This window comes from Trachymyrmex septentrionalis, unplaced genomic scaffold, assembly GCF_001594115.1.
Source record: "Trachymyrmex septentrionalis isolate Tsep2-gDNA-1 unplaced genomic scaffold, Tsep1.0 scaffold71, whole genome shotgun sequence".
NCBI classification, from domain to species: Eukaryota; Metazoa; Arthropoda; class Insecta; order Hymenoptera; family Formicidae; genus Trachymyrmex; species Trachymyrmex septentrionalis.
This window is the reverse complement of record NW_017305895.1, coordinates 1,375,939-1,403,401: the sequence shown is the minus strand read 5'-3', so window position 1 is coordinate 1,403,401 and position 27,463 is coordinate 1,375,939. Positions and strand designations below refer to the sequence as shown.

General features: G+C 31.5%; 5 protein-coding genes across 9 annotated transcripts in view; 2 read left to right on the top strand and 3 right to left on the bottom strand.

Moving 5' to 3' along the window:
• The first annotated feature begins 393 nt into the window (after positions 1-393).
• On the top strand, positions 394-2,902 carry LOC108753750 (interleukin enhancer-binding factor 2). The gene is made up of 5 exons (XM_018495619.1): positions 394-496; positions 1,220-1,523; positions 1,648-1,954; positions 2,017-2,274; positions 2,499-2,902. Exons 2-5 carry the CDS (start codon positions 1,227-1,229, stop codon positions 2,783-2,785), a joined length of 1,149 nt encoding a protein of 382 aa, XP_018351121.1. The 5' UTR covers positions 394-496; positions 1,220-1,226; the 3' UTR covers positions 2,786-2,902.
• A 133-nt stretch (positions 2,903-3,035) lies between these two features.
• On the bottom strand, positions 3,036-5,752 carry LOC108753751. 4 transcript variants are annotated; one of them, XM_018495621.1, is made up of 4 exons: positions 5,388-5,752; positions 4,833-4,994; positions 4,264-4,489; positions 3,036-4,097 (listed from the first exon to the last, which is right to left on the bottom strand). In XM_018495621.1, exons 2-4 carry the CDS (start codon positions 4,970-4,972, stop codon positions 3,444-3,446), a joined length of 1,020 nt encoding a protein of 339 aa, XP_018351123.1. In that variant the 5' UTR covers positions 4,973-4,994; positions 5,388-5,752; the 3' UTR covers positions 3,036-3,443. The 4 variants fall into 4 exon arrangements, with proteins under 4 accessions (XP_018351123.1, XP_018351124.1, XP_018351122.1 ...); XM_018495622.1 differs by having other exon boundaries at positions 4,833-4,991; XM_018495620.1 differs by having other exon boundaries at positions 5,585-5,752.
• Positions 5,753-6,811: 1,059 nt separating this feature from the next.
• LOC108753749 (serine protease Hayan-like) lies at positions 6,812-13,649 on the bottom strand. Of its 2 annotated transcripts, none has more exons than XM_018495617.1 (6): positions 13,457-13,649; positions 10,567-10,830; positions 9,175-9,439; positions 7,882-8,147; positions 7,413-7,579; positions 6,812-7,138 (listed from the first exon to the last, which is right to left on the bottom strand). In XM_018495617.1, the coding sequence occupies exons 1-6, from the start codon at positions 13,542-13,544 to the stop codon at positions 6,962-6,964; spliced, it is 1,227 nt and encodes a 408-aa protein (XP_018351119.1). In that variant the 5' UTR covers positions 13,545-13,649; the 3' UTR covers positions 6,812-6,961. The 2 variants fall into 2 exon arrangements, with proteins under 2 accessions (XP_018351119.1, XP_018351120.1); XM_018495618.1 differs by having other exon boundaries at positions 13,468-13,500.
• A 2,847-nt stretch (positions 13,650-16,496) lies between these two features.
• LOC108753753 (serine protease snake-like) lies at positions 16,497-20,499 on the top strand. The gene is made up of 6 exons (XM_018495624.1): positions 16,497-16,615; positions 17,557-17,711; positions 18,272-18,375; positions 18,701-18,954; positions 19,626-19,795; positions 20,196-20,499. The coding sequence occupies exons 1-6, from the start codon at positions 16,510-16,512 to the stop codon at positions 20,361-20,363; spliced, it is 957 nt and encodes a 318-aa protein (XP_018351126.1). The 5' UTR covers positions 16,497-16,509; the 3' UTR covers positions 20,364-20,499.
• An 858-nt stretch (positions 20,500-21,357) lies between these two features.
• The window catches only part of LOC108753754 (protein phosphatase 1 regulatory subunit 3B), a 34,118-nt gene continuing 28,012 nt past the window's right edge, over positions 21,358-27,463 (bottom strand). Inside the window, exon 5 of the mRNA XM_018495625.1 lies at positions 21,358-23,506. The gene's annotated coding sequence lies outside the window, so the exon portion shown is untranslated. The remainder of the gene's footprint in view (positions 23,507-27,463) is intronic.

Below are 27,463 nucleotides of genomic sequence, written 5' to 3'. Positions count from 1 at the left end.
TTCAAACTAAAATAGCGTTTTCGACTCGAGCGGATTTACTCCCATTTGGGTTGGATAATGTTCTATTATTGGTTGACATTTTTTAATATTCCAGCAATAGGAGAGCATACATCATTAATCCAATCTAGATTGGTGCAAAATTCGCTCAAATACGCTATAAAAGCGACTTTTTAATGTGAGTAGAAAATATTTTTAACGTTGAGTTTTAATTTAAATATATTGCTTTTTTTATTAAAAGTCTTATTTTATTGGATATTATCAATCTATTCGCAACATCATTAATATTTCGTAAGTGACAGTCAGATGGCGCCAGTCGCATTGCAATCGTTCGCAAATACAGATACCGGATCTATCTATACTATGAACGGAATCGTCGGAATCGGTCTCATCTGGCATCATCTACGATAGAGGTAGACGCTAGGCGGCAAGTTTTGTGTGTGTTTTTCGGTTTTTGTTAAGAAATCGTCACCACGTCTTTCCAATTCACATCGTTTGGGTACGTATACCATTCACATAAACTATAGAAATGTGCTGATTTCGCGCACGTACTGAAAATATTATGATATTTATGTTCGAATATCGTTCGTACATTACTTAGGTTATCCGGAAGCGTCATATTGATTTCCTATTCCATTTATTCTCTAGCTATTATTTCAGACAAATAAATACTAGAACGTTTGCTACGTGTTAAATATGTGAACACATCCTACTTTGTAAATTATTTTATTAAAAATCTGGAAAAGCGTAATATAACTTATACATATAAAATGTGCTAGCTTAATTAACAGAATTATTCAGAAAAACTCAGGTTCAACTGTTATATTAATTTTATCAATTAAGCTTTAGAGTTTTTAGAGGTATAAGAAGAAAAGGTATCCTTGTTTATATAATTTGAGAAAAAATATAGTTTAATGTAAAATTTTAATTAAAGTTTAATCTACTATGAGACTATTGAATATTACATTTTCCCATAGAAAATAAAAATTTATCATATTTTTGTGATAAAGAAGAATATAAATGATGCAAGTGCAACTGAATTTATATTTGTTTCTAAATTAAAATTTATTTAAGATTAGGGAGCCTATTCTGTAACTTTTAACGACTGTGACTGTGACAGTAAGATCGTTAAGAGTCACAGAATAGGTTTCTGTATGTGTAAAATTATACATAATATTACTATATACATATCTCAAATTATTGGTAATATTTTTTGTTGCAGTAACAATATGGTACGAGGTCGCGGAGGAATGATCAGAGGTGGTCGAGGTGGTATGGGTCGTGGAATGGGCTTCCCAAGAAAGCAGTTTCTGCCACGACACCCATTTGATTATACACTCTGCGAGGCAGCTTTTCCACGTGTTAAACCTGCTCCAGATGAATCAGATTTTCAATCAGCTCTTGTGAAAAAGAATGCTGATATGTGTCCCACTCCAAAAGAACAGACTTCCATCTTAAATCTTGTAACTAAGTTGCAGAGTGTTCTTGATAATCTGATTGTTGCGCCAGGAACCTTTGAAGCTTGTGTAAGTGTATATGTTTTCATAGCAAAATTATAAATTAAGTCCCTGTTTCTATTTGATACCTCTATCATATATTATACATTGACATCATATTATTTGCTTCTATATATATTCTTTTTTAATATAGCAATTGGAAGAAGTAAGACAAGTTGGCAGTTTTAAAAAAGGTACTATGATAAAGGGCCACAATAACGCTGACATTGTTGTCATCCTCAAAACTTTGCCAACAAAAACGGCGGTAGAGGCTCTTGGGAACAAAGTCCATAATGACTTGAAGGCTGTGAATCCGAAAGAAATCTTTAGAGTTGCACAAACGGAATATGGATTTGATATTGGAAACAACGAAGCTACTGTGCGCGTATTAATAACGACGTTACATCAAAATCTACGTAAGCTAGAATCGGAACAACATTTGGATGTTAAAATCTGTCAAGGTAATTTTTGCATTTTTATAGTCAATATAATTTAGCAATTATTAAAATATGATTTTTTGTAGGACATCTTGCTGCTATTAGACATTCTCGTTGGTTTGAGGAAAACGCTCATCATTCTAGCATTAAAGTTCTAATTCGATTGCTTCGTGATCTTAGAAGCAAATTTGAAGGTCTGCAGCCATTAACCCCGTGGATGTTGGATCTATTGGCACATAATGCCATAATGAACAATCCTAGCAGACAAGCATTACCAATCAATCAGGCGTACAAGAGAGTATTGCAACTGCTTGCTTCTGGATTGTTTCTTCCAGGATCAGCAGGTATATTAAAAACTTATTCTTAAAATTAAAAATCTTTGACATAGTTATCAATGGAAACTGATATCAGAAGTGAGAAAACAGTACGCTGATAATTTTCACAAGTGCATGATTGACGAATTATAAGAATTATTTACGTTTTAATATTAAACAGCTGATATTATATCGATTTAATCGTATAATTTTGCAAGAATTGCTACATAAAAAACAAAAATTATATTTTTCAGGTATTTCCGACCCATGCGAAGGTGGCAATATACGCGTGCATACAGCATTAACACTTGAACAACAAGATCTCGTATGTCTCACTGCCCAAACGTTATTACGTGTACTGGCTCATGGTGGCTACAGACCATTACTGGAAGGCACCAACAAACTTGCAGTAGAGATGAGCGTGTGGGCAGGAGGCGTAGTGGCAAGCCCGTTAGAAAAGGCGTATGAGCCACCTACAGAGCAGGAGCAGCAAGAGGACATGGACGAAAGTACCGAGGAGATGATTACCGAAAGTGTTTAGGATCTTGAGGAAAGTGGGAACGTTTTGTGAGTTCCTTATTTTGTATGAAAAGCTACTTTCTTTTCGGTGTTTCTTATAAAACGTATTGTATTTATAACATACTTGCACATATACATTTCGATGATGAATGAATTACGTTAATATTTAAAATTATACTTTTATATGGTGTTTGTATTTGCACCATAAGCAATTTGATGATGATAATGTGAGATTTGACTTAAAATAAAATATAGATTAATGTGCACTCTACCCGATTAACTTATTCTATTTCTAAGAATTTTTCTATAGCACTTTAAGCATTTATACTCAACAACGATTATATAAATGCCATGAAGAGATTTGATCTCTGAAGATTAGTTTTAGGTAAATTTTTTTATCGAAAAATGTATCTGATCTCTTTAAATATTTGGGTAATGATTGTGTTGCAGTGTAAATCGTGTAAATATTTGGGAGATCAGCTGGTTTTTTTACTATTTCGAATATACTCGTCCACATATTGTCTACTGATGAGATGTGCATATTAAATCTCATAATATCGTGCACACATTATTCGAAATATGCTTATATTTTGTATGTACTTGCAATTTGGCAGTGATGTGCACGTCATTTAAGCGTGTAATGAAGTGTATGGTAGAATACATTTGTCTTCACTTAAAACCTAGTGTAGGCAAGGATCATTCTCCGGAGTTCTGGCGACTCGCGCGCAATTAACCGTACGAGAACTTGCACCCGGTCGGACTGGTATCTTGAAAAGCTTGCCCTGTGGCATACACACACAGACTTTGTACTGCTCATAGCTCGTAGTCGGGCTTTGCAGAAACATCGGTGCCACCGGAATATCCTCCACATCGATGAAAACGCCGTCTTTGGCGTCCAGCACGACGCTGCCATTTACACTTTTTAAGAAGATATCGAGATCGGCGCTCCACACGATGTCTTTGCTTTCCATGTGTACGCCCTCAGCACCGTGTAATGAGACCTCGTTGTCAGACTTGACTGCCAGGCTCTCATTGACTGGCGACGTAATTCGATGAGTCTCTGCGATTCTTACGTCGATCGTTTCGACGCCGTTTGGTAGACCAAAGTTAGGGAAGTCTGTAGTAAAGTAAATTGTACCGGTACGTGGGTCCTTCACTTCAAATGATTCCACTTGCGACATAGTGGTACCATTCGGTAAGACGCCTAGCTTCGAATGCGGATATGCTTCGTGGGTATGTCCGCGACTCACGTCAACATGCACTCCAGCTTCATCACCAGATATTTCCATTGGCTCATCGCCGTAACTCTGGCAAATGCCTGATTGCAGGGATATCTTCAGAAAATGCAAAATGTGTGTATAATATTTGCGAAAAGACATCGATATATATTGAGTAGCATAAAGATTATACTTATTATTAAATTTTTATTGTTTCAGACTTTTTTATTCTTTTATATATACATATATTATTTGTCTTTAAATGTCAAATATGTATATGTACCTTGTCCAAATCTGTTCTTCCATAGAACTTGACAAGATTTTCGTCCGGGATTACTTCTATAGCTTCCATTCCTTGACTTATGCGCAAAACAGCGATAACAGTAATGTTTAAAAAAAGATTGCAGAGACCGATTATCGCCAGGATTAAAGTCAACATCCAGAGACAATAACGTCTTTTAGTAGATTTTTCACCCGTCGATGACATGCCGTATGAAGAAGCGATTGTTCTATTAACATTGTCCAAGCAGAAAATTAATCATTCGAAATGTTAATTTAATCTAGCTTGGATTATATCAATTGTTGACTATATTTATATTAATTATATTTAATCATTTCATAATTCTGATTATTCCTTATTTATTTCCTTTTTAATTAAGATAATATAAAAAAAGTTTAATTGTTTGTACATTAGTAAGTAAAATAATTGACACATATATGCGTCATCAAGTAAATCTTTCTAAAGAAAAATATTAATGATTGACTTATTTTGCTATAAATATTTTTCTTTAGAACTTTCATTGAATAGGAATTATTGTTATAATAATAATGCACGATTATTTTCTTATTTACCTCGTATGCATGCTGCCGCAACTATTTTGGCGGATAATGCCTTTAATCAGAGGCCCATCGCTATTGGACAGATTATCATCGGCCTTCGATATCGATGGCGACCCGGTATCATTTCCGCATACATCTAGAAGAGCCGACATCGAACGTTCTTTCGTTCACCTCCTAAAAATTAAATGTTAGATCGTCATAAGAGTGTATGTAAAATAATCAGACGATTAAATAAATTATGAATATAGATATTTAAAAAATAAAATTATATAATAGATATAGACGTAGATAATTAATTTTATAAATACAGATAGTTAATTTTATTAATTAAAAAAATAGTTTTTGTATTGTATTAATGTATTATAAATTAAGATTTTTATTTTTGCTTTTTTAAGAATTTTAGAAAAAGAAAAATATAAAATCTTATTCGAACATAATTATATCTCGAAACTGATATATTCATAACAATATTTAATTTTATTAACTACAAATATATAGCTACAAATTATAATACATCAACATAGCTACTAATGTACGATCACGCCCATATAGATATTCGATTTATACCTCATGTCTTCAGCATCGCAGTTATCTTAATTAAAATCGTAGAACCAGTTTTGCATTTTGCTACCAAAAATAACGCTCTTATCGAGGGATCGTCCTTCGCGAGCTACCGCATTAAACAGCGAGCTTCTCCACGAGCCGAATGCATCTGTCCTGTCGCGAAACTTTTAGTCGGTTCACTTCGTGAACGGTTTCCTTACCTTGGCTGAGATCAGCAGCGTCGCGGGAGGCGGCTGCCTCTTCAGATAAACGAAAATAGACGACCGCGTTACGTTCCGGATTTTCGCGGATTCTACGACGACCGAGAGCGATGGAAGTAGGTGAAGATACACCGGTCGGCGCTTGCGCGTCCAGGGATCAATGCCGAGTGTCCTCAGGAATTCTATCTTGCGCGCATCCACCTCGAAGAATTTATATACTCGCGCTTCTTTTTGACAATGCGAGAAATATGAAATTGAAAGTCACAAGCAAACGAAGTTATAAAAGTTCCCAAAACACAGATTAATTCCAATTTTTCTTATTTTTATATACGAACATTGATAAGAGGTATAATTATACAGAGTAGTCCAGTTTATATATATATACACATAATCACTCTACTAGAAATATAATAATTCTTAAGTTTAAGACAAAAATGCTTCAGGCAAAATAGCAATATTACTAAGTACTTAATAAAAAATATTTTATTATAGTTTCGAATAGCTCTTGAAGCAATTATGAATATAAAAATAGGGGTTTAAAAAATTTTTGAGTAACCTTGATCTGATCTCAAGGACAGCCTCTTAAAGCCAACCAAGGTCATCTTCTTTTCTCCTAATAACTCAGTAACTTCTGAAACATTTTTGTCTTAAACAAGATGAATCCTGTATTAAGATCGGGTTTTCAATATAAGTTTACATTAGAAATGAATGAATTGTTGCGTCGTATAAAAAGAAATGTACTGAAACAAATAAAGTAACTAATAGTCTTGAATAAAAAAACAATCAAAAAATATAAAGCATAAAGGCCACGTTTTTCATATATGGAACCGTAAAAAATAGTCAATTCATCATTCTCATTAGGCATTAGGCTTTCTTTAAAACTGTTATCTTTTTGTGGTGCAAGATTTAATCCAATTGTTTATAGGTAAAAAAATAATTTCTAAATTTTGATAGAAGCAAGGATGTGAAAGGAACAAAATTCTATTAAGGGAGCCAATAATGACACCCTTTTTATGTTTCATAGGATAATTTAATTGGAAATTTAAATATCTTTTTCAAAACTTTTTTTAGTTTTTTATAAATATTAAAGATATATATATATATATATTTGTCTATCGTCGACCATCAATTTAATATATAAAAAAATTTACGCTATCATTCGTATCCATCTCTACTGTAAATTTTATCTTTTCATGATAAGAATTAAATCTTAAATATGTATCTATACTTAGTGCAGCAAAAATAATATCATCAACGTAGTGATAGTAAAAAAGGAGATTAATACGAATGGAAGCGAATATATTATTCTCTAAGTCCTGCAAAATGTATTTAATACTAAAATAATGGATACATTTAAATTAAAGGTAATGAGATATGTTAATAAAAATATTCCGGCCACGCGGTTCTCTCTATCCAAGGAATGTAATGATAGACTCGGGTATACACGCCAGGTATGATGCTGCCGCAAAGTCGTCCGAGACTGGTAACCCCAATTATGGTGTACATGCATTGATGGTCCGTGTTAAAAACGGCAAGTGGTCCTCCGCTGTCACCCTTAAATAAACAATTGTATTCGATTACTTTGCTTTTAAGTGTTTTTGTTATAAAACCGATATACAATAAGCAATGTCTTTTTTTTCAATTGAAGTTAATTGAATTTTTCATCTCTCATTAGAGAAATGAGAGCTGGAAAGAAGCAAACGTAAGTTGCGGCATGATTGGATTAACTAATACTAACAATTACAAAAACTATTCTAAGAAGCTCGCATTAAAATAAAATTTTTATTCGGAAGGGAATGAACATTTTCTAAGTGCAAATGTATATTACCTGACAAGTATCTTTCCCGACTTCTCCCGCACATATTTGCCATTCATTGACGATCCCTAACGCGAGCTCTACGGAACTGCTGCCATCAAAGAAACTCGCATTGCAATTCTCATGAGGGACCAAACGGAGTGTTACCTTTAGTAGATTATCCGAACCTTGATCATCAGCTGAAGAATAAGCGACGTGCACTTATTAATTTTTTATGTATATGTACGTATAAAAATAAAATATTTTCTTTTTTATAATTTTAGATCACGTTATATCCTTATACAAGCCTTATAGTAATTAATTTTAGTAACTCAGTTTTGACAATTTGACAGATAGATTCCTCTCTTTACGATAATAATAATAAGTAAATTTCAAGGCTAATGAGAGACGCTGACTTTCATTAATCTTGAAATTTACTCATTATTATTTTAAATATAGAGAGTCTGTTCTAATCATTATATTCCTCTCTTTACGATCTTACCCCAATCGACTAGACCCCATCCTGTGGCAACTGCCTTATCATTTTGACCCACGTCAGGCCAATCAACAGGAAGACATGCCGGTCTGACATATGCATCGTAGACTGCATCTTTCCCCAGACGCAGTATAGCTATATCATGATATTCCGACGGATGTTTATAGTCGGGATGTCTTATTCTTTCCTTTATTGGGATGGTCTGCGGCTTCGCATTGTCATTAGACTGCACGAGATTCAGATCACCGAGCCGCACCCAATTTGCGTCTCCCCTTTTTGAAGTAAATAAAATTTATTATAATAATTATTTATTAACACTTGCCGAAATATTAATTAATAAATGAATAAGTTAATGGAGCGAAAAAAACAACTTTTTTAAATTTCCAACAATGATAGAATAAACTTGAGTTTTTCAAGAAACCTTTTTAAACTGAAAAAAAAATTTTCTAAATCTAAATAATATTTTCTTGAATAGTACTAAGTAAACATTTTTTTTTAAATTGTAAATAAATATTTATTCAAAAAGGAAAGTGTAACATTTAAATCAAATAATATACGTTTACGTTTAGTACATATGTATTTACTATGTAGATATAAGTCCTGCAACAATGGTAATTCCACTGATATAGGACGGATAACGCGAAATTCATCATTTAAAACTTTAGGTAATGAAAAAAGATAAATATTTTTTTCTGTTTTCTCAGTATTTGCTTGTTAAATTAGATTTTATTAAATACTTGCAATTTAATTTATAACTTATTATTTTATTATTTAATTTTTCTTATTTAATTTATTGTAAGTAATTTATCAGAAATGTTTCTTACGTTTCAATGTGAGTATCACTGAAAATCTATAGTATGTATATGATATATGAATTATACATTTTTAGTATCTACATAATTGGAGCGCAATATTTAAAATGTCAACGTTAAATATTTTAATGATAAATATGGATGATAAATATATATATCTAAAATAGAATATATTTAAAGTAAATAAATCTAATCTAAGCATCTCAATTTTATTTTAATATATAATTTTAATATATTATTTAATCGTATCCCGAGAAAGAGCTTCGTTTCCTTTATAATATCAAAATTGTTTATAAAAATAATCCCTTAATATTTCAACTTGGAAAAAAGTATAGATTTTGAATCAATCGAAATTTATAGTTGAGAACAAGAATTACAGTTATAATAAAAAGCTATTAATTTTTAGAATACTGTAAAAGTTACCTTGGTCAATTTATTAATTTATTAAAGTATTAGAAAGATGAAGAAAAGCAAAATCGAAATTTACCAGTCTGCTGTCCAAAGACAGTGCGCTGCTGTCAAAACAATTTTCTTGGATATTAAGGTACCGCCACAAAGCCATAAGATGCTATCAGAACCATCGAAACCAACGGCCGCCATGTGCGGAAATTCTTTCGCTTCGGCTTTCTTGCCACCGACGATCAGTTTGCGTGTTTTCAGGGCGCATAATGATGTATTGACAGGTCTCCGGTTCAATGAAAGTGTAGGCGGCAATACGAGACCGAAAACAGCTTCCGCGTTTTCCGCGCATTCTGAAGAAAAGAAAATATTAATTTAAGAGGACATAAAACTCGAGAGTTGACTCATATTCTAACTAATCCTATCATATTCTAATTAATTTTCTTATTTGATCATGTTTTTTATCTTGCTGTTTAAGATCTCAATATGATTCGAGAAGATCTCGAATTTATGTCTATGTTTGATATATGTGTATATAATTTCGTAGAAGTGTTTACGTGCGAGATTTTGTATGTGTGTGTATATATTTTTTTAATATCAAGCTAATGCAAAAGAAGAAAAAATATTTTAATGCTTCTGCTTATTCACTGCAGTTATCTTGAATTGTAATGTCAGAAACGAGAAAAACACACTAAGAAAATTCTACAAATTATATTAAAAAATGTAATTAATTTTTAATAAAATAATATTTGTAATTAATAGAAAATAGAATTATAAGGTATATCGAAAACTTCTTTTATGTCCCGGTAATCAATAAATAATGATAATTTAAATTGAATTAATACCCTAACTAAAAAATAAAACAGAAAATAAAAATTATTGTTGAAAATGAATACGACTTTTACTATAAAATAATACGATTTTTATTACGAAATAAAATGATAATTATACCTTTCATTTATCTTATGCTCAGAAAATTGAAAAAATTGACTAAGAGTGTTTTTACAGTATCCTAAAATAAAAATTAATGATCATCTTATCATTATAACTGTAATTCTTGTTTTCAATCATTTGACACATTTTACAAATGTATCGTATTAAAAACAAATATTGTGTTATTAAAAAGTATTTTCATTTTAATATATTTTGTAAGAATTTTTATTATGTGATTTCTCGCTTCTGACATTATCAATTTGAAGATCCTTAGTAAGTGATCTCATTTTCCATTCGAGTTTGCTGAAAATGTCTATATTTATTGCTGATTTAACACTAATAAACTGTTTGTTTATCACTGCTAGAAGCTGTTTATGCATACTTAAGAGACGAAATGTTTTTACGTATTGTATGTTTACATAAAGAATTCTTTTGAAGAGATAGAAGTACGAATTAAATCGCACTCTACTTTCAATAAATGTTGATGTTGTTCTAGCGTGTTCCTTATCTTTAATTAAAGAATAGGTTAAAAGAAATTTTTTCTTACTTGCACGTGCTACAGATCCCCTTGATTCATCTAATTTCAAAGGTCGCATTGTATTTGTTCGTACAGTATTCCCCTGTTGCGGTGCCGGCGTTGGCGTTGGTTGAGTAATTATATGGTTTATTTTTGGGCAACATACTATTGGGTCGAAACCTGAAAATCCGCAGGTTTGACTAGGCATTTTGCCTGCTAACAATTCGTTATATATTTTTGGACAGTCTTGTAAAGACTTGCAATCACCTGGTGAATTGTCGATCGTGCATGACTCTAAAAATTATAAAGAACACATTAATTACAAATTTGTATTACAAATTTTTGTTAATCAAACAATAAGACAATTTTATTCCCATGCTTATCATCAAATCAGACAATTTGAGAATTACGTGGCCGTTTTAAATATTAACAATTTTATTGTATATCACCATTTTGAATTTATCCAAATTAAAGAAATTTGTTAAACATAACAGTGTAAAATTGTTAAGACACGTTTGTATGGCATTCACGTTTAGACTATTTTTCAACTAAGATTAACCAGATTCACAATGAAGATGTTTTATTTTGTACTCCCAAGGAGCAAAATTATGAAAAAATTCTTACAATAAAACGTTTGTACAATTTACATGTCGGAAAATTATACAACGGAAAAGTTAATGTCAATTATACAATTATTTGTATTTTTTAACATCTATATGATTACATAAAATTTAATCGATATATGTCAATATAATCGCAATATTCATATTTTATAACATCTACACAATTATGTACAAATTAGAGTGGTAATGTGTTTATTCATTTTAAGATTTTGTAATGTCTATACGACTGATCATTATATGTTAATCGTCTGATAATACTCATTACAAGTTTTTAAATTTTTGAAACGTCTTTACAACTATTATTTATAAATTATATGTACTTCTAAATTAATATATATACTTATAAATTAATTGTTTTGTAATATAATTTTATAATGTCACTGTTTTTGAAACGTTTATATAACTCTGTAATTTTAACTCGACTTTCAAGTCGTAATTTCAGGTTTTTAAAACATTTATACAACTGCGAATATGGACGTGTTGTGTAAAAATAATGTGTATGTTTGTAAAATATTAAAATTTTATATAAAGTAGGGTCATTTTAATTATTATTATTAATCTATCGAAGGAACACAAAGTTATGAGAAAAAATGCTTTTGAAAAATGCAGTCTCACAACATAGTAAATTCATCATAAAAACTTATACGAAGAGTTATCTCAAATAACAATCAAATGCCAAATTGTCGGCCAAGCGTGAGATTATAGGTCAAAGTTAGCGTGTTAGGTTATCACCCTATAGCTAGAGTTCTTCCCTATAGCTCTTAAGTTCAAATCTGATTGAAATCACATTTTTAATAAATATGTTTATTTATGTACATGCGTATAAATGTGTATCTCAAACATGATGAATATATGAAGATAAATATGAAGATAAAAAATATTTTGGATAATTATTGACGAAAGTTGTATTAACGTCCATATATGCGATCTTTAAGTCGGTTATTAGACGTTATTTTATGATTAATGATTTATTGTAAAACAGTTGTATATTACAAGTTTTAATACAGTTAACATAATGTTAAAAATGGTTAGAAGTCAGTTGTATAGATTTCTCACTTACCTAGAAAGTTTATTTAAACGTTTCAATGACGTTATTATTTGCATTTTTAAGTTGCACAATATGAGTTATAAAGTTTTAAAAAAAGTTGTATAAACGTTTCTATATCAAAATTTAATATCTGTTAGATATTAAAATAAATGAATTGTTACACACTTTAACAACTTGTGTGAGTCTGATAAGCATCCTTGGTAGCAAGCTGACGTCAAAATGACGACAAAATGACGCAGCTTGCTACCTGGGATGGCATTAATACATTTATTGACTTATTCGCTACAGCCACCTATTCTGTTTATATTGATAAAATTAATAATTACTACTTAAAATAATTACTACATACAAATATTTTTTTCTATTCGATTTTGAAACTAAAAATTTAAGAATAAAGATATTAACGTGAGACTTTTCGAGTTAAATTATTTATAACTTTAAAATATTTATTATAGAAAAGAAAAGACATTAGTTGTAATAATTAAGTAATACGTATAAATATAACAAATTACGTAGACTAATTGAAAGACATTTCATAAATTTATTTCAAGTATAATTTAAGATTTTATTTCGTGCCACATGTTTTTTTTATGAATCTAAAAAGAATTAAGGTTGATCTATGCAGAACAACAAATCGCGATAATGTCAAAATAGCTTAATATTAAAATAAATCGTTATAATATTTGAAAAGTGACTTTCAATTATTTTAGAACCATTTTGATGTTATTTTGATTTTATGATAAGTTTTTTTTTATTTGAAGATATATAAATCAATGAGCATACAACATCGATTGATCTTTCTTGTTAACAAGGTCATTGCGACGGATTTATTTGTTATAACAAATTAAAAATACAGGCTTCTTTTTCAATGTCAGAGATTTCTACAAGCTTTACAATTGTCATTAAATCATTATGTCGAATACTAAATTGTACAACGGAGTATATTACATGGATAAATACAAAACTAATTGTTGATGCTTGATGCGTAATTATTAAGTAATTATTTCTTCTTCTGCATGCAAAATTAAAAGTAAAGAAATTACACAAAACCAAATAATACATTTATAATTAATGTATTAAATATATAATCATTTATAATCAGAGAATTACATCAAAGAAACATATTGCTATGCAATGGATTTTGTTTAGTATAGTACAGCACGTGATTCGGAAGACTTTTCCATTCACTGTGAAGAATGCACTCGGTATATTCGTTCCCGTATTTTTAGCGAAGTGAACTAATACTCACGTCCAACGTACATTCCATGAGTCGGTGACAGGATCGAAACCAACACCAATAGTAATAACGATGAGGCGATCGACACGCTCACTGGCATCTTCGATCAGCCTTGGTCAGCCTTGATCACGCTATTTTCTCGTCTGATCCCGAAGACTCGTTAGCGATGGAAGATATACCTCGTCTAACACGTTTGTTCCATGCGTTTCTGTTTTTCCTGATCCCCACCCGATCGCTCATTCGCCCAGTGATGGTGATGAACCACGAGGTCATTCTCGTGATGTATTTCTTGATAAATCAGTCGATTGTACGTATGATTCCATTTGCGTCTTCGAGGAAAATCTCAGCAAAACGATCTAACGATGAATGATTAAGAGGCAATCAGTTGTCGCGTGCCGCAAGCGATCTGTAACAGGAATTGAAGCCTCTGTAATTCTTATGTGACTTGATTGAAATCGCTGCGATTTCTGTAATTTCCATTTTTAATGTGCGAATGCGTATTTTTCACGCGAATTATTATCATGCTGTTGTCGTCACGAAAAACGATATTAAAAAGTTCTCTGCACGGAGAGAAGTTTTTCTTAGAATTTATCCTGAAGATGTGTGTGTGTGACATTCGTGGAACAACATTGTATTTCGAAGAATTTTAATATAAATCTCTCTCATTCATTAATAAAACTGCAATAAAGTATAAAATAAGTTTGATCAATTTTACTGAAGTGTATGGTAAAAATTTTTTAAATATTGTATTGTATTACAATTATCATATTTTCAAGGATAAATTTTAAAAGAAAATTCTCTCCGTGTGCCTATATTATACTTCGCCATTTGAATTTAATGGGAATATAGACAAGGATCATTAATTCCACAGATATTCAATGAATAATGCAATGTACATATATGATTTTGTGCATTCATGCGTGTAATCAATTTCTCACAAAAGTCGCTCCTTATTTGGATCTGTTGATTCATACTTGAAATATTTATATTTTTAAGTTTTAAATAAAAGATTGTAAATAAAAGACTTACAGCCTTTTGAATATGGAAAAAATAATGTTGTATTAATAGTACTAAGAAAAATAAGAATATATTGAGTAAATAAATTTAGTTGGAAATAATCTTATTTACTCAAATATATTCTTATTTTAATAAAACAAATACTTATTTTATTAATGCTATTAAATTAACAAGATTATTTCAAATTGTAGATCTAATATTACTGTTATAACATCATTTTTTTCACACTTTATATAATGAGAAAAAAATTTATTTAATTTAAATACATGTATCCTCAAAAAATGTAAAGATATAAACTGATTTAATTTAGTTTACCTTCGTCTTTTTTGTTAGAGGATGCATGTATTTAAATAAAACATAATATGTTTTTGTCGAAAGAAATAAAAACAAATTAAATTAATTTTGCCAAATAAATAATTCTTTTTTTTTCAAGTACAATATTTTATACAAGTGTATTATATGTATTGACATATTATCTTGTTTTTTATGTAATATAGAGAAAACCGAAAATTTTGTTAGAATAAATGCAAAGAAAATAGAAGCAAATATTTTATTTCTCATTAATATATGATGCGCAAAGTAGATCAATATTAAAATTCTAGAATTGTATCTGTGTTAGTCATATCTATCTCTTATTATTCTGCATTTTTACTATATTACGATTTTCTTACCGTATTCATTCAATAGGAAATACTGTGTTAACTTACTTGAAGTAAATGTAAAGGTAATGTAATTTTCTTAAAGAAATCTTGATGCATAGTTCAAGGATGACAGTCTGATTTACTTTACTTTAGATGACAAGCGCAAAACGGTTCATTTATAACGTAAGAGATTTTTTGAAAATTTTTTTAATTTCTTTGCAGAACTTTCTTAAATCTTATTACGATTAATATAATTTATTCCTTTTTTATGGTATCACTATTTTGTTTATGGATTACATATTACTAAGCTATTAGAAATCTAATAATGATTAGATATTTTTCGACACATCAAACATCGAATTTAACATGGAACAAATCCGATTCGATCCATCATGATCGACGTTATGACGCTACCAAAGGCCCGATGGGTTTGATAAGACCAGTTTCATTAAGAACGAAACACGTGTAGACATCCAGGGATGTAGCATTTTTTTAAATGTTATCTGCAAGAAGTTGATACGGTAATATACAATTAGCATAAGTTTAGTAATATATTAATTATTTTAAGACAAATAAATTGGTTTCGCAGAAAATATATGTCTGTATGAAAGAGAAATATCTTTATGAATGAAGTAAAGTGTCAAATATAAAATTTATGTCCCATTCTAGAATGTATAATAATACAGAAGTATGTAGTGTGTGTTTGAGTAATAATAAAATGGTTTTTGAGAAGGTATATCATTCTTAGTAAAATTCTTGCAAATTATATCTCACGCTAATACGTGATAAACAAAATTTTACAATTTTTGTTCTTTATTTTATAGAAAAACTTTTATATAAAACAAATTTTTATTTTATAAAAGTTAATTGAAGATTTATTTATCAACGTTGCAAATATAATATTGAAAATAATTATTACAAATAATAATCTACTGTAGTAATTATAAAAAAATTATTTTGAGATTCATACATTTAAGTATTTAAAACATCTTTTGTTAAATCTGAAATTTAAGTTAACGTTTTGTTTAATTGATGTGTGTATGTGTTATGTGTGTGTGTTTGTGTGTAAAAAGAAGATTATTTTTTATCATGAGCGTGAGTAATAATATGCGGTTAAATTAGAACACAACGCAGTTTTTCTACGAAATAACTGATTATTTAGGTACAGTACCTACTTATTGGAAGTAGACGCAAACATTTTATGAAATGCACCAGGAAGAATTCAGCGGATACGTCATTGCTTATAGTTCCGCTAATATCATTAATGACATCTTGATTCATGGATCACCAATCGTTAATAAACGATCTCATCGGGCAATCCGCATGCACTTCGTTACGCATTATCCGTTGTTTTTAAGGTGAGAATTTGCTATTAAGACCTTTGTTCGAAGGAAGTGTCGGTACGCCATGTATTGGATTTGGCATTGTATTGGCAACATGCACAGAGCGCTTGCGATCGTGTTGTTCGTCACAATTTTACTTAGGAATTCCGCGGCGCGAAAAAGTGAAGAAAGTTAGTGATAGCCTATCTGCTTCGTTATATTCGGATTCGAAGAATTGGTTATTTCGAATGTACGCACACATATCATGATTTCAATGTATCTTATTTTCTTGTCAAACTTAAAATTAATTTTTTATGGATAGAAATTAAACTAAAAATCATGGCAACTTTATAATTTTTAATACTAAATATTGTAGCGATTAATTATAAAATTAAATAAATATTTGTTTAAATTAAACTCCTAAAAGTGACTAAAAAATAAGAACAATATTTAGAGACTTATAATCATTTGTTTTAGTTTTCATGTTACAAATCTCCATAATTTAATAATCTTGAAGTTTTTAATTTCATCTTAAATTTTTCATTAGGAATCAAAATCGAGCTTTTTATAAAATTTTCCATAAAACTGTTATTACTTAAAAATCAACTCTAATTAGGCTGTAGTTTATTTGATACTGTAAATGCTTCAAAGCATTTAATTGACCAATTAGAAGTTAAAAATTAACTAATTGGCTAATCACAAAAAACATTTCAAAACAGTTTGTAACCGTAGATATTACCACACAATTTGCATCACAACTTTACTTCTGTGAAAATGTGTAATGTTTGTTAAATCGATATTAAGTTGTTTTTAGAATTATTCTTTATTATGCAAATATGTGCTTTGTAATTACAAGAACAGTGTGTAATTTGTTTAGATCAATATACAAATAGATGCGCATTTCGCAGGAGATGCATTAAGTAATCATGACGTGCAATAATAAATTAATAAACTACGCACTTTGCAGAAAAAGAATTACGCGTATAAATGAGTAACAAAAGTAATTTCCATATATTCCCATAATTCCCTCACATCATAATTGCACCATAGATCGTCGTTTGCATCATTTTCCACCCATTTTCCGCTATAATCTGCATAATCCCCAATTTGCATAATTCCCGCTTCTTCGTAGAATGTAAGGAATACGCCGATCTGGTTTATGAAACCGAGAAATCGCCGACTTTACGTATCAATGCCGGCTCGAATAAAGTCTCCCGCTGCGCCGTTGTCGAGACACCTCTAATCATCGGCGGAATCCAAGCGAAACGTGCAGAATTTCCGCACATGGTGAGAACAAATACGCAATTTATCGCTGCAATTTGCAAAATAATTAAGAATTATATATTATGTTGTCAAATGTTGTTACAAACATATAAGCATAAACATTTGTAGACAATGAAAATTATTTTCTAAATTTCAATTACTTAGATAGAAAATGATATTAATATAATTGTCACTAATATAATGTAACGTAAACAATGTAATATAAAATTTATGCTTAAAATTAAAGTATTCATAAATATGCAGAAAAACGTAAAATTTAAATATATAAAATATATAATAAAAAATATTTTTTTAATACATGTAAAATATATGTTTGCATGTTCCTATAATTTTAAAAAATAAAAAATAATAATTGCAAATATTAAATTTTATTATATTTTTGTTAAATAAACTAATTTATCTAATAATCTTTGCTTTTTTATTGTCACACAATAATTTTCGCTTTTATATGCGATTCTAAAAACGTATTATTTGGAAAATCCCTTGTCATAACACAATATAGATTTCCAAGTAACATTTTAATCATCAAAGTAATTAACAGAGTAGTATTTTCCATATCGTAGGCAGTGATTGGTTATGGCAAAGATGTGTCCTGGCAATGCGGAGGAAGCATCATCTCCGAGAATTTTATTCTGACAGCGGCGCACTGTATGGAATCCCCGGACAAGTAACAATTTTGCTACAATTATTTCTTCGCACTTACATCATTACTACACTATCATCAATTTTGGATATCAAATAGAAACTTATACATAGGGCGGGACTATTCGATCAGTTTCAACTGCAAAAGTAATACAAATATTCACGACAACAAACAATATCTCTTTGCAGTGACGTGCTTAAAACTTCAACAATCATGATTGCTCTTTGTGAATACAAGCACAACTTTTAAATATTCAATATGTGCTGCTCGTAAACATGAACATTATCGCGAGAAATGGACGATAAAACTCCACTGTACTCTTACTAAATTACATCTACGTGTTTCTTAGGGGTCCCGCAAGCAAAGTGCGAGTCGGCTTAATTGATCTGATGACTCCTGACGATGTTATGCAGGAGAGGAACGTCGCGGAAAGAATTAAGCATCCGGATTACAAATTTTCGGTCAGATATCATGATATAGCGTTACTCAAGCTTGAACAACCATTGGAATTGAATCCTCAAGTGAGACCTGCGTGCCTTGAAATAGAATCCCAGCTACCAGGAAAAAGTGCTATCGCTTCTGGATTTGGGAAAACATCCTACGGTCAGTATCTTTTAAAGCCTAATCTACAACGTGCTCTTCGCTTCCCGTTTCTAGCATTTTACTTCTTGCTTTTTTGCAACTGTTTTATCGATAATCATATTTCATGTTGTCATTCTTGTTTGAAGTTCGTCAATTTTTATCTTTGACGACATAGAGAAAAAAAAAACAGAAAAAGAGGTAAAAAGAGCAAAAGGTAAAAGGCGGTAGGCAAGAAACAGGAAGCAAAGAACTTATTATAGATTAGATTTAAATTTTTTATGTTACAAATATAAGTAAAATGTCTATATGAAACCTTCGCGGTTATTGATGCGTAAATAATTATATATAAAGCGATAAGATTCGCAAACAATTGAAATATATTTACCAATAAAGTTAACAGCAAACGTTTGAACTCTGGATCAAACTAGTTTGTACTTGACTTCCGCATTGAGGAGAATTAAAATCCAGAAATGTTTACCTTATCGCCTTATAAATATATTATTTACGCACCAACAATCACAGAGCTTCATATTGGCATTCTATTTATATTTGATTTATTCTTAGAACCACGAAACTATTTTTATTATTATTTTAATTTTCATATTTATGTTAAATTTAATAATAGTATTTTATATCATCATTTATATTCTTTTTTTTGCATATTGAGAGATATAATGTAAGATATTGTTCAGAATCCAGTGTTGGCAGCAACGAATTGATGAAAGTCCAGTTGAACTACATTTCCGAAGATGAATGTAAAAAGACTTACGCTGAGGATCTTGGTACTCGGCGGCTACCCGATGGTTTAATATCAAGCTTACTTTGCGCCGGCATAATGGAAGGCGGCAAAGACACTTGTCAGGTGAAAAATTGTTTAAAACTATTTTTAAATCTTTTATTTTTTTAAATAAAGTTTTGAAAATACATTTCATATTTCTCAGATTAAGGATTTCATTATACATCAACCTCTTTATTTATTTTGGAACATTTCGACTTTTGAAATCTTCAATTTTAATTTAAAGACTAAAGAAATTTATATATGTGTAATTTTAAAGATATATCAGCAGATATATACATTAAGCATTATTAGATAAAGAATAAATACACATAATATATTTAATTTGACTAAATTTGATAAATTTTACTTCTAAGAAATATCAGTAATAGTCTTACTCTATTAGATACAATCATGTATTTTAAAGCTCCTATGTTTAAAGAATTGAGAAAAGATTGGAATAGAGTCTAATTTGATATATTTGTAGGGTGATAGTGGCGGTCCATTGCAAAGAATTCTTGCGGAACCTTACTGCATGTACAGCATCGTTGGTGTGACAAGCTTCGGCAAGTTTTGTGCCTTTAAATTATCACCCGCGATATATACCAGAGTTAGTTCTTATCTTGATTGGATTGAGAATATTGTTTGGCCGTAAAAATGATATATGAAAGCGTATCAATAAATGCGATTCTCAAATTTAATTCCAACGATTTCAATAAATAGTAAAAAACAATTATATAAAGTTATCGAGGTTAATGAGAATTGAGGAATAATTAGAATAAATAATAACAGACAACATCATATTATAATCATAACTATAATTTTTATTGCAAAAGAGATAATATTTATTGGTATATTTACAATGTGGTACCCAAATGTATGTATATACGTACGATCCAGTGTAATGAACATATGCAACTTATATATTTTTACTCAGGTAGTACAGCCTAATTAATAACAACCAACAATGATAAAATGTATACAATATATAATGACTAATACGCTCTGTAAAAATAGAATAATATTCAACCCACACAATTCGGATAAAAGATGGTAAAACAATGTAACATTAACTTTAATAGGTGTTATAATATGTCTAGTATATATTGGAAGATACACACATAAAATTATTAAATATTACAAGTGGCTAGTAAAAATACGGAAAAGAGAATGAGGACTTATAACACGATAAAAAAATTTACAGAGACGTGATCTACTTATTACAAGAAATATCTCGGTAATCGTCCAGTAAGATAAGAGATGCTTAAAATTTCCATCGAGGCAATTAAAATCCTTAATGAGTACGTATATTATTTACATTATGTACGTGATTTAAGTTATCAGTCTTACGGCTCTCGAAAGGAAATAACGCGTATATGTACATACACACGCTAGCGTGAAGTCTCGTTATATTGACTAACGACTGATATTCGACGGACAGACACGAACTCGAACTGGAGCAGCAGAACCGGTGCACAAACTGGCTTCTTCGCAACAGAACTACCAATCATTCTACGTTTTTATCCGATACATTTGTTCGCAGTTTCTTTTAATTCGCTGCATTGAAAGGTGAAGAGAAGAAAGAAACAAAGAAGATAAAACAACGAGAGGAGAATCGAAGAAAAGAAAAAGAAAGATGAAGTGAGAAATAGAAAGAAAAGGAAAGGAAAGATAACAAAAGAAATAGTAGAAAATAGAAATAATATTAGTTCGTTTATTGAAAGATTTGATGTTAAAGTCTATCTCGCTGAGAAAGCGTAAAGAAAGTGGAATATCAATCGTTATCTACTTTGAAGAATAGAACTGCAAAGAATCCCTACGAGCAGAGAAAGCAGTTCCGTTTACAGTGCTGCTATCAAAGCCCGATGCAGGACGCGTAGAATGGCGTCTGCAAATCACCGGGTGGAGTCTGGCCGTTTCTCGTAGTCATGCCGACGTTTCTTTTCAACAATTCTGCAACTTAAAGCACTCTCTCATTCACCGCGAAAGCAGTGCCGCCTCCGGTTGCCCTCTCGTTTCCTGTAAGCAAAACTCAGGTCGTTGAGCATTCGAATATTGCTTTTGTTTAACAACGCGGGTGGCATTGTACTTCCGTGCGTGCTAAGCCACACACTAGCTAGAAAGACATGCATTTAATTTCAAACGAGAGGCTTGAAGAAGTACAGGCACAGACATTGAAGTGGCAGCGTTTTGAACGTGTTGGAAGAGCTAAAGTCAGAAGTGACTTCAGAGAAACTCTATAGGCTGCTCCATATATAGAAGCCCGCCAGATACGAGATATGAATTGATCGGCAAGAAATGCTTGATGCCAAAAAGTATCGAAAGATTCATAGGTTTCACAAGCATTCATACTCCACTCCGCCGTTGTTATTTCGACGCAAGCCTTTGCGATCGCGCTGACTACTAACTCGTGAATACCTGAATAAAATTGACGTTTCAACAATCGAAACAATACACAAACTTTTTACAAAGTCACCTCAGAAGAAAATATCAAGCATATGATAATTCAATTCATATATACATTTATCATAGAATTTCTTTTTACATATATTCACGAATTAATAATCGATTGCGTATGTTTCAGCGTTTATTCGTATACGACGAGATGTACGTCGATAGGCTCATTCACTATTATCGCAGTTCATTCGCTTATTCTATTTATTTTGAAACTCTACTTGCTTAAACGCATTGATTCAAGCAAGCAGATAGTTCGCAAACGCGTGTATCACGTATACGCTCAATTCTGTATATACATGTATATAAGACATAAATCTTCGTTAAAAAATTCTTTGTGAAAAGTGAAAGCCAAAAATAGTTAAAATACATATAGATATAGTTGCGCTTTTTAAATTAGTAGTTCAACATTTCACAAGATATATCTGGTGTCGTTTATCTTCTCGATTCGGATATTCTAACAGTACGGTGCAACGACCGTCGAAAATTCGTATCCACCATGCGATAATTTATTGCTCTCTAATCGAATGAAACGGTACATGTCGAAAGAAGAACTATAAAAGAAACGGCATATAGCATCGGTCACAAAATAAACCTGCCGTTAACAGTTATCATCTTATCGTTTTCTACTAATTCACATCGACTACGAACGGTACTTGCCTTATGTTTCTCGCAGTTGTTAATAATAAAACTTTTCAACGACTCGATAACGATAATACGATTGTTTAAATAACGCAATAATAGGCTTAAAGAACGTAGAAAGACGCTTGCAAGGATCGTTTTACGAGCTTACATTGCTTGAGCATTATGAGACAAACCTTTATAATTCCTTAAGGCACTCTAAGGCACATTGCGATACAATTTTTTGCGCAGTAATCTCGCAATGCTAGTTACCTCACGAGACACACGCGCGTTTTCTATCTCCCGTTATGCTCGTAAAAAATAATTGACACACTCGGGCAATGATTTGTATTTCGTAGAGAAGATAGTATTGACAGTGCCGAGAGGAAGAAATGAAACATAGAAAAAGAGAAGAGAAGAAGAGAAAGAGGAAGAAGTGTATGAAGGAAGAAATGGAGAAAGCTTACAGAACTATAACATTGGCCGATATGACGAGACCAGCGAGATTTGGATCAAGTCGAGGATGGAAGCTCAAGACGGACTCCTGTTCACAGGCGGGCCGAAAATCCCAGGAATGAAGAAACGGAGGAGGAAGAAGAGAACGTTTGAGAAGATAACGTGCGACGATGATGTCCGTATTGGCGTGGTCACTGATGTTATAGCTGGAGGCAGATGTTGAATGATTTTCATGAACCGGTCGTACGATGACGCGGATGCTAAAACCTGTAACAGTAATGATATATGATAAGACAACGCGCAACTTCGACTGATTTGAATAATATATAACATAAAAATAAAAATCGAAAATGTCCGTTAAGTATAATTGCAACAAAATAATAATTGTAGTAGAATATACTGCGGAAAAAGTCAGGTAATAGTTTACTAAATGTATTTTGTTTAGCATACACACATGGAAAGTATAATTTTGCTGAAGTATCTAAAAATTTAGCTAGATAGATTTGAAAATAATTTTGTTAGATCATCAAAATAATTAATCTGAAGGCGCTCAAATTGATTACTAGAATGACAAAACTTTTTGTAGCATCGCTAATAATTTTTTTATTTTTAATATAATTGTTTTGATAGTCCCAAAATTATTTTCAGATCTATTGTATATCCAATAAAATTTTCCGATACCTTAACAGAATTATTCTTTACGTATATTGGTGCAATACTTAGTAAAAATATTATATATATAAACATAATAAAAGTAACCAATCATTTGATAATAGATAGAAATGTAAAGTAATATTTAGAAAAATTTAGTTTGTTTTAATTATTTTAATTTTAATTTTAATTTTAATTTAATATTATAACCGTACATATGTAATTTAAAACTATTTTTCCAAATTTCTAACAACTCAACAAGATAACTGTAATGTAATACTGTTATATTACAGTTATCTTGTTAAGCTGACATTGCATGTTGCATTTACGTTACATGTAACATTGTATTTACTGAGTATCATCTAGACTTCATTATTACCAGACTTTTTCCTGTCATGTACTATATATAGCAAACAGGATTTAAGCACTCAATTTCTATATATCATCTTCTGGACGCAAGATACGATCAATCAAAAATGCAATATTTTTAAGAATCCGCATGATGAAAATAGAAAATAGTGGATTAATGATATATTACAAGCCGTGGGGGGGGGGGGGGTTTTTTTTTGGGTAAATCCAATCAATCTACATTTAAAATGCATAGCATGTTGCATCGAGTTTTATTCAAAAATTAATCACTAGTTTAATTTGACGTTAGAGATAATTTTCTTTCTAATTTATGTAATGTAAACGGCGAGAGATATAATTACTAAGAAGACGTTGTCAAAAAACTTAATGTTCTTTTTCCTTTCGTCGGCATAGACTAGTTCGAATATGATTAACAAGCATAGACTGGTTCAAATGTGATTAAAAGCGCTTTTGGTCTCGGCAATGGAATTGAAACGCGTCGGAGAGGTCTCGGCGACCACCGGCTGAGATTTCCAGGGGCGGTTAACAATGCTCAGCAATTAAGACGGCTGCCTTTTTCCCAACGACACGGAATGCATGTGTCGCGCACGTAGGTATGTATTACATATACGGGAACGCATGCAAACACCGTGCGAGCAAGCAGGCAACGAGCATCAACCGCTCGAGGTTGTCGAGAAGTCGAGATTACCCCGGTCCGTCCCACGTGTCTAGACGTCTCAAAGCTTTTTTTTTTTCGTTTTCTTCCTCTCTCTCTTTCTCTCTCTCTCTCTCTCCCTCCCTCCCTCTCTCACTCACTCTCTCTTTTTCGCTCTCGGTGATCACCAAGGCGTGGTACCATACGGCGTGACCGCGGTGTGGCACGGACGCACGGTGTACGCGATCCTGCGCCACTACTCGCAACCACGCCTCGAATAATGTCTACAGGATATCTCAGAAGTCGCGCACTTCCTCCGCACCGGAGATACAATTCATTGCTAAACTGTCTCAATGTTGAGAAACGTACAGATAAGGAAAGTTCGCTCGCGAGAGTTCAACCCTCTGATGCACTTCAAGGATTAAAGTTATTCCTGCAGCTCCTCTTATCGCGCACATGCAACTACAGCGATATCGGGTTACCGAGAAATTATATTCTGGTTTATATTTATCGTGTTATACTCAAGAGCAATATGTAATTGCGTCGTGTATAAAACTTTCAAACGAGGTGATAATTGCATCGTACATCTGAGGGTTAAGAGGCCATCGGATTGTTTGGCATCAAAAAATTGTACATGTACTGCCGGATGTTGTCGAGCGGTGCCAGATACTCTTCGCAAATAAGGAGTATAATAACGATATAACAGTATAATCGAGAGAAAAATTATTTACAATGGAAAGAAAAATTAAATCCCCAGTGATGTTAAATGTTAATGCATCATAATAATAATAATATAATTAATATATCATAATAGTAAGTATTAATATATTAATATTGCAATAATTAACAAACATTAAAGAAATATCTAAGTATAATAATGTGTTACACTAATAAGAAATAATAATCAAATTAATAAGTGTTAAAAATAGCAAATGGTGTAAAAAGAGAAAGGCGAGAGAATACAGTGCTAATGTAGAGTTCCAATATTTCAAGCGGATTTCCATTTGAAACATATTCTCATTCATATTTATTAAAATCCAGAATAACATTTTACATTTGAGGCGTCCTGTACATATCTTTACGGATAAATATGTACGTACGTAATGAATGATACCGAGGTAAACCACGATATTGTACTTTGAAAATATGGTTACCTCCCGCATTGACATAACGCGTTTACTTAATTCTTAAGCAAGGAATTAAATCTTTCTCGTGTCTGAAGTAATTCTACCTCGGAAAAGCGTTCAAAGAATAAGAAACTTCTTTTAGAGTTCATATGAGAAATATAACTTCCTTGATATATTACAATACAAAGAAAATTTAATATTAATTTTAATAATTTTAAGATAACTATAAGGATTTCCGATTTAAATTTGTGTATGTATGCATTTTCTTAGATGATATATTTTATTTCAAAAATTCCTGAAATATGTGAAGCTTTAAGATCTCCAGAATTTATGGAAAAATTAATATCATTGATTACATAATATCACAGAAGGATCTTAACACATTCATAAAATAAAATTTGAGACTATTCGTTAAATGTCTAAGTCATGGAATTTTGCAAATTTACAAATTACGATGATCATAATTACATATCTCTTTAAATCGCGATTCTTCGTAGCTTTTTTTCTTGTTACATACTATCCTCTCCTTTCATCACAACGTCTGAAAATGTAAGCATTAAAGCCACTTGTCCATTGCCAAACGACATCGCGGGAAAGCTCATCGTGCTGGCAAATATAGACGGATTTAGCGGTACCGGAGCGAAGTGGGTTAACGTGTTTGCACCAGGGTCGGGTTTCGCAAATCTCGAATAGAACCGTCGAACGAGTCAAACCGAATACGAATCTGTCTCGGATACACGTACCTCGGTCTGGACAGATCAGGGTCGAGGACATATTGGGCTTGGAAAAGATCAGTTTTGTTTGTTATACTTATAACAGCGTGCATGAAACGACGTGCTGATTGGCAGTGTGTCAAGGACATCTTTGCTTCTTTTTTGGCCGTGAAAATGATTCGAAATACTTGCCGTTGACATAGAGCCTACAACAAGACTCGCAAGTCTTATGTCGTAAGAAATTAACCAATCACAATCGATTATTTTTCTTACATTCGACTGTGTAATTAATTAAAAAATTGAAAGTTAATTCTCACATACAGTACAGAAGATGGCAGCAACATTGCAACGTTTCCTACGTTACTGCAATATTGCTGGAACGCAAACTGTGCTGTATGGGTTTCTTATGACTTAGAGATTTACGTCTCCTATTATAGACTCTGCATAATTTCAAAATTTTCAAACGATGATAAGCGATCTCCTCTACAATCCAATAAGCACCAACAGTATAAACATAACAATATTATAACACGCAACAAGCTATAACAGCTGTTACGTACAATTTGTGTTATATTACATTTATATTATTAAGTGAGAAACTATAATTATATATTGTTGTAATTTTACTGTTAGAACGGTGAGCAGCCTTTGCCTCGAATAAGAAAGTAGGAGTATCGTTTGGAATGTCGTTAATGAATTGCGGCATGGCTTTCAGGCAGAAAATGCAGTA